The sequence below is a fragment of the Pteronotus mesoamericanus genome, unplaced genomic scaffold (genome assembly GCF_021234165.1).
Source record: "Pteronotus mesoamericanus isolate MK-2021 breed Mesoamerican mustached bat unplaced genomic scaffold, CSHL_Meso_final scaffold_83, whole genome shotgun sequence".
Lineage (NCBI taxonomy): Eukaryota > Metazoa > Chordata > Mammalia > Chiroptera > Mormoopidae > Pteronotus > Pteronotus mesoamericanus.
In genome coordinates, this window is record NW_026555328.1 from 372413 (window position 1) to 389511 (window position 17099).

The following is a 17099-nucleotide window of genomic DNA, read 5'->3' on the forward strand; positions in this document are numbered from 1 at the left end:
CAGGTATCCAAGAGTCTGCACCCAAAGGCAGAGCCATAGGCCAGTTACCCACAGAGGCCTGTCCAACGCTGGGTGCTCAGAAGCTAGCGTGTTTTGAGCATAAGGGTAACAGGTCTGCTATTAAAACTACATTTCTAGACTGAGCCAGAAGGGACTGGCTTGCTTTTGTGGCATGTGTCCTCCCTCTGGCCCTGTCAGAGCCTGATGCCAGGTGGTCAGGAGGGGAGGGCATGGGCGGCCCTGAAACTGTGCAAGGCACTTAGCGTCCATCAGACGTGGCAGGCCGGGCCCTCCCTCCCGAGCCTCTTAGCTCTTTTCTCTGGCAAAGGCTGCTTCCTGCTCCCAACCCTGGCCCCACAAGGCCAGGGAAAGCCATAGGGCCTTCCAGGGCTACAGGAGGGGTTAGGAAAGGGTGCATGGGAACTGCTGTTTCCGGGACCTGCCAGCTGCATCCTAAACCAACGTCCCACCTGCCAGGGGCTTGGAAAGAGGAAAGCATGATAGCCAAGCTGGGCCCCCAGAGCATCATTTTTTAAAACCCTTTCTAACTGAATGGGGTTTTCAAAGGTTCAAAGAGAATTTCCTGCTGTGTCTCTGGCTTGATGGAGGTGCTGACTGCACACTGCACTGCAGTACTCACTGTGTCCACCAGGGGGAGATGGCGATGGTGACAAGTTTGGCCTAATGCATTAAGTTAGGCTACAGAGACCAATACAGGGGGAGACACACTAAGTCCACACAGAAAAAGTTCACGGACCAGCAACCTTCTGCCCTGGGACTTACTGAAGTGAAGGGAGGACAGACACTCCTTCCGCAAAGACCCAAGGTCAAGGCTGCCAGAGAATAATGCTGGAAATAACCCATCTCTCAACTCCCACCAATTGTCACTGGGGGGGAGAAAGGGCCAAGGACTCAAACAGCTTCCTGACTTCCAGAAACTGAATTAACTTGTCAGTGAGGCACAGCAGGTGTTGTGTCCATCCCTGAACCTGGAAGTGGGTGCAGGGTCGGCAGGCTTGAAAATGTCCTGCTGGGAAAACTGGTTTCCAGGCAGAGGGAGGGTGAGTGGAGAACAGGCTGAGAGGTGGTCAAGCTAACCAAGCCATGGCCCGGGCGGCCCTCCTGAGCCCGACCCGAGAGCTACAGAAACCGCAACTGGACAGGACCTGTGAGCTCTGAGGCCTCTCACTCACCCGCATGGGGCCCAGAGATCGCAGGAAGAATTTCTAATTAAAATGATAGCCACTGCCAACCCCCAACTGCAAAGGCATTGGCTGCCCTGGGTCCCAAAGGCAATTACCCAGAGTCAGGGAGGGGAGATTTTTTTTTTTCCCAGGGCCCCAGGAGCCCAGAAACTAGGTCAGGTGGGGGTGTGTGCTCAGAGTGAGCAAAATGGGACGGGGGGTGGTGGCCAGCTTCACCGGGAGGAAAGACGGGCTCTGGAGCCTTGGCCCTAAGAACTGGCATTTGGGGTTGGGAGGTGGCCAGCCCAGGCCTGGGTGTGGCTCTGGCTGTAGGGCCGAGCTGACGTGGAGGCCTGAGGGGAGTGGAAGGTGGAGGCAGGAGGGTGGGGCGGGGAGATTCCTGCAGGGTGCAGGGCCTGGGCAACCCACCCCGCTGGCTGAGGGCTCCTGACCCCGCTGCCCTGCACTTCAGATGTGGAGCCAGTTCCATGCTCCACCAACTTGACCCAGGGCCTCTCTGGGATTTCAACACCCGTCTGCAGAACGGGCCTCACAGCCGCACAGGGTCGGCGGGAGGGCTGATGGTGGAATGGGCTCAGGGGAGGGCCTGATTCTCGGCAGAAACTCAACAGAGCTGCCTGTGACCCATCCTGGAAACCCCCTCTCTTTTCCTTTTAATAAACAACTACTTGACCCTGGGTGCCCTCCCTCATTTTCTCTGCCATGGCACAGCCTCCCCCCTTCTTCAAAACACCAGGTAAAACCTACCCCTCCAGGAAGCCTTCCTTGGTTAACCTCCTCCAGCCCCCTGAATCCTAGAGGCAGCCTTGCCAGTGGTTAAGAGCAAGGGCTCTGAAGCCAGACTGCCTGGGCTTGGTCCCAGCCCCATCACGCAGCAGCTGAGTCACCCCAGGCAAGTCACATAACCTCTCCTCAGCCTGGTTTCTTCGTCTGTACTGGGGGGGGTGATGGTAACAGCTACTTCACAGAGCTATTGGCAGTTAATAGATAGGATTGGCTCAGCTTACATGTGCCTCCTGCTAGTACTGTCGTGGTTGCTGGCATTGAAGATGAAGACAATGGCCACCATTTACTGAGCACAAACCAATGTGAGCATTGTGTTGACCACTTTGTAGGTATTATCTGATTTCAATCTCTGAACAGCAGCGTGAGGCAGGAACCATCATTATTCCACTTTATAGACCAGGAAACTGAGGCAGGGAGAGACTAAGCCTTGGACCAAGCCCGTGGCTCACACAGGTTGCGATGCAGTTTGGGAGGTGTGGGGCGAGCCTTGCGCGCCTGCCGGCAAATCCCACAAAGGACCGCCCACTGCCCGGCCAACTGACCGTAGGTTGTAGGTCCGAAGGTTGCGCTGCCTCCTCTTGGTGGCTCTCAGCTTCACGAAGGTGCGGCCCGTGGGGTCAAAGACGCAGAGGACGGTGATGCAGACGCTGAGGATGACCACCCAGTTGCAGACGACCATCCCTGTGGGAGCAGCAGTGGGAAGGAAGTAAGAGGCAGAGGTGCTGCTGGGGACACCTCCATGGCCCACCAGCCCCCTGCCTCCAACTGCTTCTGGTGCCCAGCAACAAGGCTCAGAGCCCTGGCTCCAGGCTCTGGCCGCGTGGCCGTCCCCTCATCCTCGGCACAGAGCAGGAGCCTCTGTAGGTTTCCAGCGAGACACTGAGGGGCCCTCAACTGTTGCCCCGGGCAGCTCTGTGCCTGCTGCTGTGCCCCCAGACTGGGGTCCCACGAGGATGAACCCACAGCCCCTCCCAGGAACCACTTCCCTGTGGTGGTGCTCGGGCTTCCTCTCCTACTCTGCCCCTTCTACCCCCAGGGCTGGCCGACGTACCGAGGGTGACGTTCTTGGCAGTGAGATCGTTGCAGGAGGTGTAGTACTGAGTGAGCCAGACGATGCCCACAATGGCATAAATGAACTCAATCACCAGGATGGCTGTAAGGACAGTAGGGCTCTGGCTGAAGGTGGCCGCTGTCTGCCCACAGGGAAGGGCCCTGGAACCTCAGCCTGGCCCCTCCCACCACAGGGTCTCAGCCAGCTCAGCAGCAGGGGCATCAGACCCCCACCGCTCCCATCCCCAAGGCCTCATGGGCGAGGGGACCCAGGGAGTATGGCTGGCTATCCCCCCAACTCCATCCTGTGGTAGTGTGCCCTCCGGCCCCAACGCCCCCTGAGAAGGTGGCTGGAAAGGCAGATGATGAAGAGGCATTTCCCCGTTCTTTTAGCATTTTAGAATTATATCTCTGAACTCTGGAATCAGACATATCTTAGGCAAGTTACCTAGTGTCTCTGAGCCTCTGTTTCCTCATCTGTAAAGTGGGTGACAATGTTTGTGTGAGAATTAGAGGGGAGAGTGTTCACGTCAGGGAAACTGCTGTTTTCTTAGGAAGAGGCCTCTGGCACTTGAGCAGGAGGAGGGAGGAGGCCCTGCAGCCGGCTGCTGAGGCCCGAGCACTGAGCCCAGGACTGAGACGGAGCTGGGGGGCGCAAACTGGGGCAGCCTGGGAAGCCCCAGCTCCACAGGCCGCACAGTGCAGCAACTGAACCCAGACTCTGAAGCTGGACAGCCTGGGTTCGAACCTGAGCTCTGATCCTAGCACATGAGCTGTGTGACCCTGAGGGAGTGGGTCAACCTCCCTGGGCCCCAGAGCCCCTCGTGTGTAAAATGAGAGTAATGATAGCTCCTCCCAGAATTAACGCAAGGAAAGGGCTTAACACAGTTCACGGAAGCACAAGAGGAGTGTTCACTAGGGATCTAGAGGAGCCCAGGAGGAGGGCGGAGGCTGGCCCTCCTGGGGGCCGGCTGGTGCAGGCCCCGGCGGGCTTCTCCCAGGACGGGGCTGCCTGGGGAGGGTCACAGAGCAGCTGAAGAGACAGCCTAGAACAGCATTGGTGAACTTCCTCTGTAAAGTACATATGTCAGACTTTGCGGGCCATACTCTCTGTCACAGCTCCTCAGCTCTGCTGTGGTCACACGAGAGCACAAGAAGTACATAAGTGAATGAGTGTGGCTGGGCCCCAATAAAATTTTATTCACAAAAACAGACAGCGAGCTGGATTTGGCCTTCAGAGCCGAGGTCTGCCCGTCCCCGGTCTAGAACACAAGCCCGCTGCTGGACCCCATTGCAGGCCCCAGCAAATGCTGGCTGATGATGGAGCACCAGAGGAGGGTGTAGGCGGGGGCGGCCCAAAGCGCCCCCCACCCGAGGCGGGCGGCCCTTACCCAGGCGCACGTAGAGCACGTACTGCATGGATTCGCGGGGCTCCGTGTAGAGGATGCCTCCGCGCATGCTCAGCCAGATGATGGCCATCTCAGCGATCATGCAGCTCAGTAAGATGCCCAGGTAGCCGCGGCCGTGGTCCACCAGGTTCAGGGAGCAGGCCTCGTGCGGGTTGTAGACCAGGCCGAAGAGCACCACAGACAGGATCACAAACCTGGGGGGACACGCATGTGAGAGGGGCCACAGCCTGCACGCCTCCTGTGACCCCCCCAGCCTGGACCCAGCAGGAGCAGAACCACCATCCACCCAGCCTCCACGTGGGTACCGCCTAAGGGGTTGTATGATTCAGGCCTACAACTCGGGAGCTGGGAGCATGACAGGATCAGGACAGATGGCTGGAAAGCCTCCTTCTCGCCCTTTCTTTTCAAACCCAGGCCGGCAGCGTGGCCCCAAGACTCACCAGGTGGTGTGCAGGAGGAAGAGGAAGATGGCTGGCAGGACAAGGTCATCGCTGCCCACAGACCAGCGCCGCCGGAACACCACGATCCCGGGCATGGCTGGCGGCTCTGCGGAGGCTCAGCGGGCCTGACGCTCACCTCCTGAAAGAGAGTGAAGGACCCTTGGCTGCCTGGGCCACCGTGGCACCCAGGGCCACCTCACTCTGGCCAGGGACCTTCAGCAACACAGGTATTTCCCCCAGCCCCCCAGGCCCACACACTCCCAGGCCACCGGAAATGCTAACCCTTCTTTGGGCAGGACCCACCTCTGCCCTTTCCACCCCACCCCCCCGAGCCAACCTAAAGGGCCTCAGCAGCCAGATCCTGGCTTCGCCCTGCTCCAGAAGTCTGCCCAGCCCCTAACACTGGCACTATCTGCTTGGGATCAGCTATGCCCGTGGTGATCCCAACAGTAACTGCTCAGCTCCATTAAAGGCCTGGGCTCCCCGCTGCCTGCTGCCCGCTGCCCCCTCCCCCACATTGGATCAAGGGAGGTCCCCTAGCTCTATTCCTGCCCTTTGACAAGAAAACCCGGCCCAGTGCATGCAGTCCTTGGGGTGGGGCAGGGGCTTCCCAGATCACGCAGGAGCCTGTCCGCAGGCATGAGAGGGGCAGAGCAGGGAGAAGGCTGAAGGCCTTGGGGCAGGTGGGATAAGGGGTGGCTAGCATGGAGGTGGGAGTGCCCAGCGCATTGTAGGTGCTCAGTAGATATTTGTTGAAGGGGGCCTTTAGTTTCTCACTTTGCTGGAACCCCGGGAGCATGCTCTATGGCTTAGTTTTGCACCCACCAGACAGAATTCCCAGCCTCGGCTACGCCTCTCGGTAGGGAAGGACACGGTTGAGATCCAGGGTCAAGAGCATGTCTGAGACCCCCAGTCCCCCTGCTGGGTGGGCAGTGGGTGAGTCCTGCAGGGTAACCCACCCTCCAAGGAACCACACCTCCCATGCCTACCCCAGGCCAAGCAGCCTTTACTGCCCAGTGCCCAACTCTCTGGAAGTCACAGAGTTCAAATTAGCCAAGGGAAGCTCAGGGGCGGACAAGTACCCAGGAATCCGGGCCCCGACCCCTAGAGCCAGGGGAACAAGGATCCTGGAGCAGGCTGAAAGGGTCCCACAGGGGGCTGGTCCAGGGACCCCCGTGCGGGACTCCAGGGCAGCCCTGCGCTGCGCTGTGCAGAGCAGCCCTGCTGCGGAGGGCGGAGGCCTCGCTGGCGGACAGCTGCCCCAGGCCGGCAGAGGCTTACATGGCACAGGGTCCAGGGGCAGGTGGCAAGTCCTCCTCTCCCCGTGATGGCTCCAGGGAAAGCAAGTGTCCTCAGAGACCAGCATCACTCAGGAAAGAAGCAGGCAAGTCTCCCCCAGCTGCTGGGCACAGCCCTCAGGGTGGGCCAGGGGGCGTGGGGCCCGCCGGCGCGTCCAGCCCGGCGGGTCTCCGGCTCCCTCTCCCGGGCGCAGCCACTTCATCTAGCTGCTGCTGCTGCCTGGCAGGCGGGCTGGCGGGCTAGTCTGCCGGGGTCGTGCCTACTCCTCCCCCCACCCTCAGGAAGTGACATCATCCCACTCTCTACAAGGAGGAGTCCGAGCACGGATTCTGGGAAGCAGGGAGAAGGATGGAGAGCTCAGAGCCGCGTGCTGTGGTGGCCGGGGTGGGGTCTGGGCTGCTGGGGCCTAGGGCTACAGGGGTGTGTCTGTGACAAGTGGCTGACAGCACAACAGCACAAGCTTCGGCTAGAAAGGATGGGACAGGAGAGGCTGGGGCACTGTGGGTGGCCAGGGCAGGACAGAGCTGCCCACAGCGGGGGTTTCGCCACCACTTCTCCCTGGCCCCTCCTGTCTCCAGGTGGCTCCCGGAGGGTAAGGTGGAGGGTGGGGTTGGGCCCAGGGGACCCCCTCCCTCAAAAGGAATGACAGAGAGGCGGGGGCCAGTGCCGTCCCAGCAGGTGCTAAAGCTCCGCCTCCTGCTCTCGTCAGGACCGGCACAGGTGGAGGAGGAAAGGGAGCAGCAGCCCTTTGGTGGCAGGTGGTGGCGGGTGGTGGGAGAGGACCCTGCCCCTGCCAGCAGCCCAGAACATCTTGTCCTTAGGTGCATCCTGGGGGTTTGGAGGGGCCTTCTCAGTCGCCTCTCGCCCCCACACTTCACCCCTTGGCGTCTTAAACTAACACATACCATTCCTGCGCCCCCCTCAGACTCACACGCAGCCCCACGCGTGCGGACGGCCCTGCCCGCCCTGCTCTCAGGTGGCAGCAGGAGGGCCAGTGTGGCCCCTGGCCCTGCAGGGGTGGCTGAAGACCCGTTAGACACTGGAGTGACACACCAGTGGCAGCCTCTGCCCCCCAGCCTGAGGCCGACAGCCGTGACCCGTGCCAGTGCCACCAAGTCATCTGGAGCCCAGTGGGTGTCCAGTCACAGGCCTGGGGACCACGCCCTGCCCCCTCTGGCTTGTGCCTAGGACAAGCCCACCCCTGCAGAATCCCAGGCACAGCGCTGGGAGCCCGGGCTCCACCACCGCTGATAGGTGACTTACTAGTTGTGCCTCAGTTTCCTCATCTGTCGATTATCCCACCTGCTAAAATTTCTGGTGAGGACCACACGGGAGACCGTCCACAGACGCCCTCGCCGCGCCGGGAAATGCCAGTGCTGGTCCCAGGGTGTGTGGCGGGGGAGGCTGAGGCAGAGGGAGCGTGCGTGAGCCCTGCCGTGCCGCTGTTCCTCCCCCGCCCGGGCAGTGGTTTCTCCAGCTGGTCACCAACAGGTCGTGGTCCGGGGCGAGGGTGGCAGGGCCTGTGCGGCTGCTGGGAGGAGGACGGGATGGCCTGGTCCATGCGGATTCATAAATCTCAGGGCTGCTATTTTTAAGGGCCTGAAAGATGTCCTTTCTCTTGAGACCCCAGCTCTTCACAATGGGGGCCTGTTCCCCTGCTGGCGATGTGACTCCATCTGGAGGAAATGTCTCAGGAGGGGGGAGGGCAGAGGCTACTTCCTGGTCTGGGGCTGCCACAAATCATCTGGCTCTCCTCCCCTGGGGCACCACGCAGCCTGCCCCTCCCCACCCCAGAGCAGTGGCCCTTCCAGGGCAGGCATGGCACCCCCTTCAGTGGGGGCGGAACAGGGGCATGGCTGGGGCTCCCCATACCTCTGGCTGAGCCCCTGGCCCAGGCAAATATGAAGGAGGTGCCAGGAGCACTCCCCTCCCTGCCACAAGGATGGGATGACTTGAGTGGCCCTAGTGAACCCCTTTCTTTCCTCACCTGCAAAGCCCAATTTCCCTGATGGTGATTCAGGTCCCTGGATTAAGTATTAACGATTCTGGCAGTTTCTCTTCCTAAAGATACGAAAGTCTTCTTAAAAAGGCACATGCTCTTCCCTACTTGAAAAACCTTCCATGGCTCCCCATGGCCTGCAGGGCCGACTCCAAGCCCCTCAGGCAGAGGCTCTGGGCCTTTGCCACCAGCGGGCAGGCTCTGCCAGGCAGCGCAGCCGCCGGGCCCTCTCTGAGCCCTGGGGCAGGAAAACGTTGCGCAGCCTGCAGGGACGGATCCCAGCACAGACCCTGCCCTCAGCCAGCGGACTTCTTCTGGCTGGGGAGGCACGCAGCTCCTTTGCACACTGCCCCGCCTTGCTTTCCCTTCTGCCCCCAAACTTGCTGCTCCCTAAATTCACCCCTTTGGAAGGTTCTGTGCTTTGCTCACCCTAGTTCCTCTGCCAGGCAAAACCCTACTCATCTTTTTAGACCCCCAAAAGTCACCTCCTCTTTGAACCCCCTCCCCAGTAGCCCCCAGCCACCCTACCCTTCTCGGGCGGAATGGACCGCCCCCTCATGGGGTCCAGAGCCCCTCCCTCCAGGGCAGGCAGCCCCAGGCGCACTGCCCTGCAGCGAGCTCACCTGTTCCTTGCTGCCCATCCCTGCCCAGCTCAACGGATAGGCCGTGCGGGCGGGGGCCTTGCGGGTCCCTCATTTTCACACCCCCTCTCTGCCCTCTCCTCCAGGGCAGCCTCGTTCAGCTGCCCCCACCCCTCTCGTCCCCCGCGAAGCACCCTGAGTCTCCCTGAGGGGCTCCCCTCCTGTCATGAGTCCCCTCAGCTCACACCCTTGGCTTTGTGGAACCACCCTACCCAGTGCCCCCTCTGCCTCCTCAGGGAGAGCCACCTGCCCCCTCTGGCTGTCCTCACTGCCCAGGGACCCGTGTCCCCTTCTGCAAAGCAGGGACAACACCCCGCCCCTGAAGGTTGCAGGGAGAACTGACTGCAATGATGTCACTCAGGGTCTTGCACAGGCCCTGGCAGAGCCCAGGCCTCTATTCGTGGTGGCCGTCACATTAACAGAGCTCCTGAGGCTTGTTGGCAGGGGGATCTGGACTGGACGCGGGGTCTGTGTCTGCACAGGCGCTGCCACCGCCCACAGCCGGCTCCACCTGATGGGAAAGGGCTGGACTGAACAGACGTCAGTCCTGACTGGGCAACACCCCCCCGCTGCGGGCCTTGTCCCCTGATCCCAAGGTCCACTTGGGCTTGGCCCTGGGTCCCAGTCGACGGGTGCCAAGGGTCCCCGGGGCAGGGAGGAGGGCACGGGCTGCTGTGTCCACCCTCCAGATGGCCCTGCACAGAGTTCTGATGGTGGGGGACATGGGAGGTCACCTTGCTTGCCTGCAGTGCCTGGTGCCCATGGGGGACAGGGTGATGTGCTGTGAAAGACCCAAACAGTGCGACCTCCAGCTTCCAGGTCAGCTCATGAAATTTCCCATCTGGCCCAAGGTAGCCTCAGGCACCTGGGCCCAGGGATGGGCTGGAGATTGAGTCTGAAAGGACGGCAGCAAGGTCCAGGCCACAGGGATGTGTGTGACGTCAGATGCATGCCTCCTGAGTCCCAATCCCAGACTAACCACCTTCCACTCTCGCTGGAGCGATGCGGGGCACAGCCTCAGGCCCATTCCACGGGCTCTAAAAACAGCCTGTGTCTGCGTCCTGGCTCTGCACTTGCTGGCAGCATGACCTTGGACAAGTTACTTAATCTCTCTGTGTCTTGGAGCCTCACTACTAAAATGGGGCAAAGCACACTATCTGCTTCAGAATGTTCACGAGGGTTACATGAGTCACACACTTACGACAGCACCTGTCACATAGTAAGTGCCCAGCAAATGCTGGCTTTCCCTTTATTGTCACTATTGAAGAACGAGAAGATTGAGGCTCAGAGACTCTGGCCTGTTATCTTTCAAGAAGCAGGAGGCTGAGCAGGCGGGAGGCACAGGTCCTTCTGCTGCCACCCAACACCCCCACTGAATGCAGGAATGTCCGTTAGAAGGGACTTCAGACTCCGTCCTGCCACCCCCTTTTATGGGCCAGGAAACAGAGGTTCAGAAAGGCCCCAGAGACTCCTGGACTTGCCTGCTGACACAGCGTCCTGGGGTCCCCGAGCCGGCCCACTCCCTTCTCCTTCCTCACGGCATACCCGCTCGAACTCCCCGAGAGACACACCGTTAACAGCATCACCCCGGGAGCCTGGGCTGAGATCCCCTCTTTCGGGCTCTGGAACATGCACAACCCTCCTGGAAGCCGGCACACCAGATCCCTCACTGGGGATCACGCTGCAAGAAGGCAGCAGGCACGCGCATGGCTTCCCAGTCGGCTGGGGCAGGCAGGGCCCCCATCGCCCAGCTGGCGACAGACATGAGCCGCTCACACCCAAGCCCACCCTCCCTGGGCCCTCAGACCCCTGCATGCTGTGGTTGGTGACCGGGCCAGGCATAGCCACTCCCCAGAGCTGCCAGTCCCTGACCAAGAGCAGCGTCCCCAGGCCAGAGAGCCACTGCCTCTCCTGGCCTCAGTTTCCTCTTCTGAAGAAGGAGGAGCTGGGATGATGGGAGACTTGCCTTTTTGTTCGTTAATGAGTGTTAGCATTCATTTGTATTCACAACAAATGGCTGTGCGGGCCTTGTAGGAACCACAAACGATGAAAAGGTAGAGTATAAATTTAAAAACCAACAAACCTCAGAACAAAAACTAAGTAAATTAACATAGAAGGCTGGGGGAAGCCATTGCACACTTGCGTGACATCAAGGTGCACACAGTGGCTACACCTATCATCAGACTCCGAGCTTCCTGGTGGCCAAGATGAAAGGGGAACTGAGGCGTGGGCAAGGGCTCTTGCAGCCCTGCAAGGTGTTCTGCCCCTTGGTGCCCTGAGGAGAGGCCCAGGACTCCATTCCCATGACAAATGCGTTTCTGTGGAGAGGCCTTTGACATTGGAAAGTGCTCCAAAAAAGGTGACAGGGATGGCGACCGGCTGCCTGCTGGGCCCCCTCAGCCTACCTGATTCCAGGGGTTTCTGTGTTGGATGCTGAAGCTTTTCGAGTCTTGGGGGACACCTGATGGAGCAGGGGATTAGCCACAGTGAGGCTGGGCCCTGACAGCCTGCAGGGAGCGGTGGCCCCGAGGGGCCACACTCAGGGGCCGGCTCCCAGCAGGCCCCCTCGTGCCTAGCTGGGTGGGCAAGTGGCTCCTGCTGTCTGCTGTGGTGCCCAGAGTGCAGACATCGCTGGGGTCGAATCCCTGTTCTCAGCCTCTCAGCTGCAGGGCTAGTTACCCTCTCTCAGTGGGAGGGGGTCAGCACATGGTAGCTGGAATTAGCTCCCAATCCTGCAGGGCAGTTCCAGGGTCCCATGGTGACAGGGGTGGGGGAGGGGTGCTCAGGGAGGGGGACCCTGTCGTTTTGCCTTCTCTGGCATTGGTCAGTCGCCTACCACGTCCTGGGCCACGTCTAACTCTTCAGACACATAATTCGCATCATCCTCACGACCACTCTGCGAGGTTGGTACTGCTGTCACCGCACTTCACAGATGTGGTGCAGTGACTTGCCAGGGTCACACGGCCCAGTTCCAGAGCCCGTGTCTTAACCACTACGCGTGGCTTCTGCAGAGCAGGATTCAGCTACATGCCTGTTTCTGAACCCAGAGGCTGGCTTCAAACATCCCCATATGGAGGGAGGAGGCAGGGCTTTTTAGGGTCCTTGTCACACCATGCAGGGACTGTAGGCCTCGACCCCATTCTGCAGAGGCGGAAAACCAAGCCCTGGGGAGCCCCGCGGCATGCGCGGCGGTGAGCGGGCTGTGCAGCCAGCAGAGAACACAGGGCTAAAACTCGGTGTCGTCTCAGCCCGGCTGCATCAGGCCACTGGTGGTGTTACCACAGAGGAGGAAACAGAGGCTCAGAGAGGCCCAGTGTTTGCCCAAAGATCTCATGACAGGGACTAGCCAGGGGTTTCTTGCACTTCTGTGAGTTCCTTGAAAAAGTCTGCCGCCGGTCCCACTCCCCACTCACGCGCACACAGACAAGAGCCACACGCACCTTCCTCCCCAGATATGCCCTCCTTCCCGGGTCTGCGGCCCCACATGGCGGCTGGGCTCTGCAAGGCACAGGAAGGGAGAAGGCGGCGAGGGAGGCGACAGAGGGAAAGCACACGTGGGACGGGGGCCGCATGCGCCACGAGCCTGTGCCGGGTGTGTGCAACCCAAGTTAGGGGCCGAAAGCTGTCGCTTTTCTCGCATCAGCTGTGCCGGAGCAGAAGGCAGAGCCGAGCCTGCCCAGGGCCCGGCCCAGATTTCAGCTCAAGATGGTCCCTCACACACCCCAGCGCTGGGACTGCAGCAGTGCAGCGGGGCAGGACTGGGGGGGCCACTGCCCCGTGTTCCCCTTGCCCCCGGGGTCTCGGACTCACAGGCACCTTCCCCACAACGTCTGCCAGGATGACCTTGAAGGGCTGGCGTGGCATCTCCTGTCTCTCTCACTACAACCCTGTTGGAGGGGAATGGCTGTTCCCATGACGTAGATGAGGAAACTGAGGCTCCAAGAGGTTCAATGACCTAGCGAGTGGGGGCCAAGGCAGACCCGAAGCCAGGTATCTCTTCTGCGTCCTCTGTGTGCCACGCTTGCTGGGCAGGGCCCCTCCTCACGGAAGGGCAACCCGGGGCCAGGCACAGATCAGAGGAGAGCATGGAAAGGAGCAGCCCCAACTACCTGGGGCCACGCCACAGCCATCTTGGGCTGAACACAGAAACAGCCCAACAATGACTCTGCCACCTGCTTCCTGTTTTAAAATTCTTATCTAGCATTTATTACATGCCAGGTGCTGTAGCAAGCAGTTCGTGCATATCATCATCTTTCATCTAATCTTTCTAACAGCTCTATGAAGTAAGCTATTCTCATCTCCATTTTACTGATGAGGAAACCGAGACACAGGGAAGTCGAGCCACTGGCGCAAGGTCACTCGGCCAGCAAGCAGCAGAGCCAGGCCCTGGGGCTCCCGCCTGGGCTCCCCGCCCCTCCCAGGAGCCCTCAGCAGGGCACCGTTTATCACGTATCAAGGACTCTCCAGCTTCACTTCTCACACGAAGCATTTTCCACTCATCTACAACAAGTAGAATTTGCCATCTGCCTCTGGCCCTGTGGCTGACACCAGCCAACTCCCTGGAATCCACTGGGGCCTTTCACTTCCTGCTAGTTGTTCCAGGAGGGCCATTCCCGCTGGCTGCTGGGAATGAGGAGGGAGGCCCGGGCGGGCGGCAGGACTTTCCCTGGCAGCCCTGGCCCAGTCCTCCGGGGGACAGGGAGGTGTCCACTGGGCTCACTTGGTGGGGCTGGAATGGACATCTCCCCAGTAGCGGGAAGGGGTCCCTGGCTCTGGCCAGGCCAGGTTTTGTTTCTTCCTTGGAGACTGTTTATTCTCTGAAGCCAGGCATGGGCTCTTGTCCTAGGCTTACTCTGTTGCAGGGGGACAGAGGTACCCTGGTGCAGCCCAAAGTCGGGGGCGGGGGGCAAGCTGGCCTCCTGATGGTCACTGTCCGGCTGCCTGGGTCACCAAGCCCCAGGCTATTCCGTCCTGCCTGTCTGTGGGGAGGGCATCGGCAGGTGGGCGGGCAGGCACCCATCCCAGGCTTGTCTCTGTTCTGACCGAGTCCCTCCTGTGTCGCCCCTGTGGTCTTCTCACGTCCCCTCATGCTCTAACACATCCTTACTCCCATCTCCCTGGGAACCCCTCCTCCCTTGGGTTCTCAGACCTGGAGGCAGCAGCCATCCAAGGAGCTCACTGCTGCCTCCCTCAGGTCTGGAGTGGGGCAGCCCTGGGTTGGAATGTTGGTCTATCGCTTCCAGTTGTGACCTTCATTTCTCTGAGCCTTAGTTTCCTCATCTGCAAAGTGGGATAATGAAGGTACCCACTTCACAGGGAGTCATGAGAAATAAGTGAAATAATACACATCAAACACTCAGCTCAGAGAAAAATATTAGTGGCCAACATTGCTATTTATTAATCGTCTCTCTGGAGAGCACTTAGACCTTCTCACAGCACAGAGTCCCTGCCCCTGAGGTGTGGCAGTGGCACTAATCTCTCTGTCATCTAAGTCAACTCTCCCAAACAGAAGGGCCCTACTCTCTCTCCCTGGTGACCAGGCTGGCCCACGCCTGCCCTCGCCCTGGCCAACCTGCACAGCGCCCTGACCTACCTTCTCAGGTAGGGGCGATATCACCTCCTAGGCACCCACCTGCCCAAGCTGAGCCCGCCCTCTGCCAGTGAGGTGGGAATCACCCTGCCACAGGCCAGCTCAGACCAGGGAGCTCCAGCACCAGGCCATGCTGTGTGCCTGCCCGAGTGGCCCACGTCTGCCTGTGTCTCTGAGTTTCAGGATGTCACTGCAGTCCCTTCCCAGCTCGACCTCTGGATGCTCTGAGGGCCAGAGGTGCACCGCTCATGCTTGTCTGTCCAGTCCAGCATCCTACCCACCCCCCACCCCCTGGTCCCCACCCGAAGCTTCCCACAGGCCTCTGATCTCCTCCAGCCACTAGCTGGGACCCCCGCCCCCCCCACACCGCCAGCCTGGCAGCCCATCTGCAGGACTCTGGCCATTTCTCACAGCTTCCCCAGAAGAGATTCCCTGTCCTAGGTGCTGACAACACCTCCTAGAGGAATTAGCACCTTCCACTTTATTAGGGGCCCCCTAAAGAGGCTGTTAATGAGGATGCTAAGTGGGCACACCTAGCCTGACACCGCCCCTCTGGGAAGCCCCGCCCCCACGCCCGGCATACCCTGAGCCACCAGGGTCCTGTCCTGTCGCGCCTCCTCAGGATGCTGGCCAGGCCTCCGAGTGGGGCCTGCACTGGGGAAAATGCCTCCCAGACTCCGGAAGGCTGCACGGGCCACAGGCCCACAGCGGGGCCACCTCCCTGGGCAGCACGGCCATCTAGGGCACGGGCCCGCCACTCAGGCTATTGGGTTTCACTTCGACCATTCCCTGGGCATTGCAGAAGCAGGTGGGGATCGAGTGACTTTGTAACAGGAGCTCTTTCCCAGGGGAGGAGGTCCGCAGAGTTCCCGTATGTAGCAGGAAAGACTAACATCCTCTGCCCCCCACCCCGTGGGAAGCATGGGTGGGGGTGGGCATGTGGACCCAGGCTCCACCTGCTGTGCCCAGTGCTTTGAGGACGTCAGAGCTCCTCAAAGTGGGTTTCTGGGAACCCTCGGGCACGCCCAGGCGAGGGGAGGTGGTCGTAGCTGGGGCTGGTGGGGGACGTCAGAGCAGCTTTTGGCGTCTTACTCGCTGGTGTACCTCGTAACATTGTGTCTGAGCTAAGTGTTTCAATACTTAAAAATGCTTGCGAGGTGCTGCGCAGGATGGCCTCTCAGGGCCATTCTGGCCTTGGCTTTTGGAATTCCACTTGCTGTTTGCGTTCAGGTTGGCTGAGGAAAGAACCCTGGGGCTCCAGGCAGGAGCCCAAGCGAGTTCCACCATCATGCCTCCTGGCCAGAGTCACGAGGACAAAAAGGGTTACGGAAAACATTAAGTCGGGAACTCTAAGGTGGGCCCAGGGTTGACCCTCCTGTCACTCAGACCACCCCATCCCCGCCCACCTCCCCGGCACAAAGCTGGCCCCAAGCACAGGTGACCACAGGCCTCCAAGAAGCAGTGGGAGCTCAGAGGCCCTCTGCCACTCGGCGGGGGACAGCGCAGACCCAGCCTTTGTCCTTGTGCCCCTGTTCACGCATATGTTACAACCTTCAGAGTGCAGCACAGAGGCCACTCCTGGGGATGAATCAACTACCGCTTCCTCGTCTGTAAAAATGGGACGGTGTGGCAGCGCCTCTCTCGTGGGGCCACTGTGAGGACAGAGCGCGTTCCTAGTTGTCAAGTGCTGACAGTGGGGTCTAGCATAGAGCGGTGCTGGGCAGCACAAGCTACACACACACATACTTTAAATCTTTAACTAAATCAATCCCCTCCTCAAAAGCACATTATGGCTCCTAAATGCTCTTTAAATAAGATTAGAACCCCGCCCATTAGCGAGAGCGCTCCCACCGACCGCTGCCCTCGGGCCCTGCCAGCAGGCAACCCCGCCGCCTGCTCCCATCCACGTCTCCTACCCACGCGCCGATGTCCCAGCCAGGGCTTCCTCCTCTCCAGATGCCCCACTCACTTCAGGGGCTCCCTGTGGCAAAGCTGGGACCGGTCCCCATGTGGCCTTCCGCCCAGCCCTGGTCCATCAGCCCACTCTCCAGCGCGCTCCTGGTGCGCCTGCCTTGCCCTTGTTCTGTGGAGGCTCCCAAGGAGAAAGGCTCAGCCTCCCCCTGCTTCTTTCCCAGCTGGAAGGGCGGGGGGCGGGCCTGGAGGGTCTGGGAAGCGAGGCTGGAAATGGGGGAGAGCCAGGAGAGGAGCGCAGGCCTCCACGACGGGGGCGACCCCTCAGGCACCTGATAAACGTCATCCTTCTGCCTAGTCATGCCTGGACGGGACTAAGGGACCCGTTTTGCTTCTGGGTAGGCAAAGGCTTGACCTTGGACTCGAACTGGACAGCACTTTCCTTTCCAGAGGACTCACCCTCATGGCTTGGGGCCCTGGCCTTGTCATACTCTCACTTCTTCTTAGCCTGCTCCCTGGGTGTGGCAGAAGGTGGAGCTGAGGCTACATGCCCGGCACAGCCCTGGTGACCACGGGCTGGGACTGCTGCCCTGCAGCCCCAAGTGGCACTCCAGGGTGGTAACAGGCATTTGGCAGGACCTCCTCCCAGTCAGCCTGGGGCAGGTGCCGGCGGCCCCGCTAAGTACCTGCTAGGAGCAGGCACGAGGCAGGCTTGTTGCTTGCGCCCGGGCTGCAGGGAGGTTGATGAAGCTACTGGTGACCCCGGGGG

At 60.4% G+C, this 17099-nt stretch overlaps 1 protein-coding gene across 1 annotated transcript in view; it reads right to left on the reverse strand.

Annotated features, from left to right (window-relative positions):
• Positions 1 to 17099, reverse strand: part of DAGLA (diacylglycerol lipase alpha) — a 59842-nt gene that overhangs the window by 18379 nt on the left and 24364 nt on the right. The window contains exons 2-5 of the mRNA XM_054563796.1: positions 4891 to 5029; positions 4433 to 4644; positions 3043 to 3144; positions 2534 to 2672 (exon numbers count right to left, since the gene is read on the reverse strand). Coding sequence (XP_054419771.1) covers positions 2534 to 2672; positions 3043 to 3144; positions 4433 to 4644; positions 4891 to 4985 — 548 coding nt within the window. The 5' untranslated portion in view covers positions 4986 to 5029. The remainder of the gene's footprint in view (positions 1 to 2533; positions 2673 to 3042; positions 3145 to 4432; positions 4645 to 4890; positions 5030 to 17099) is intronic.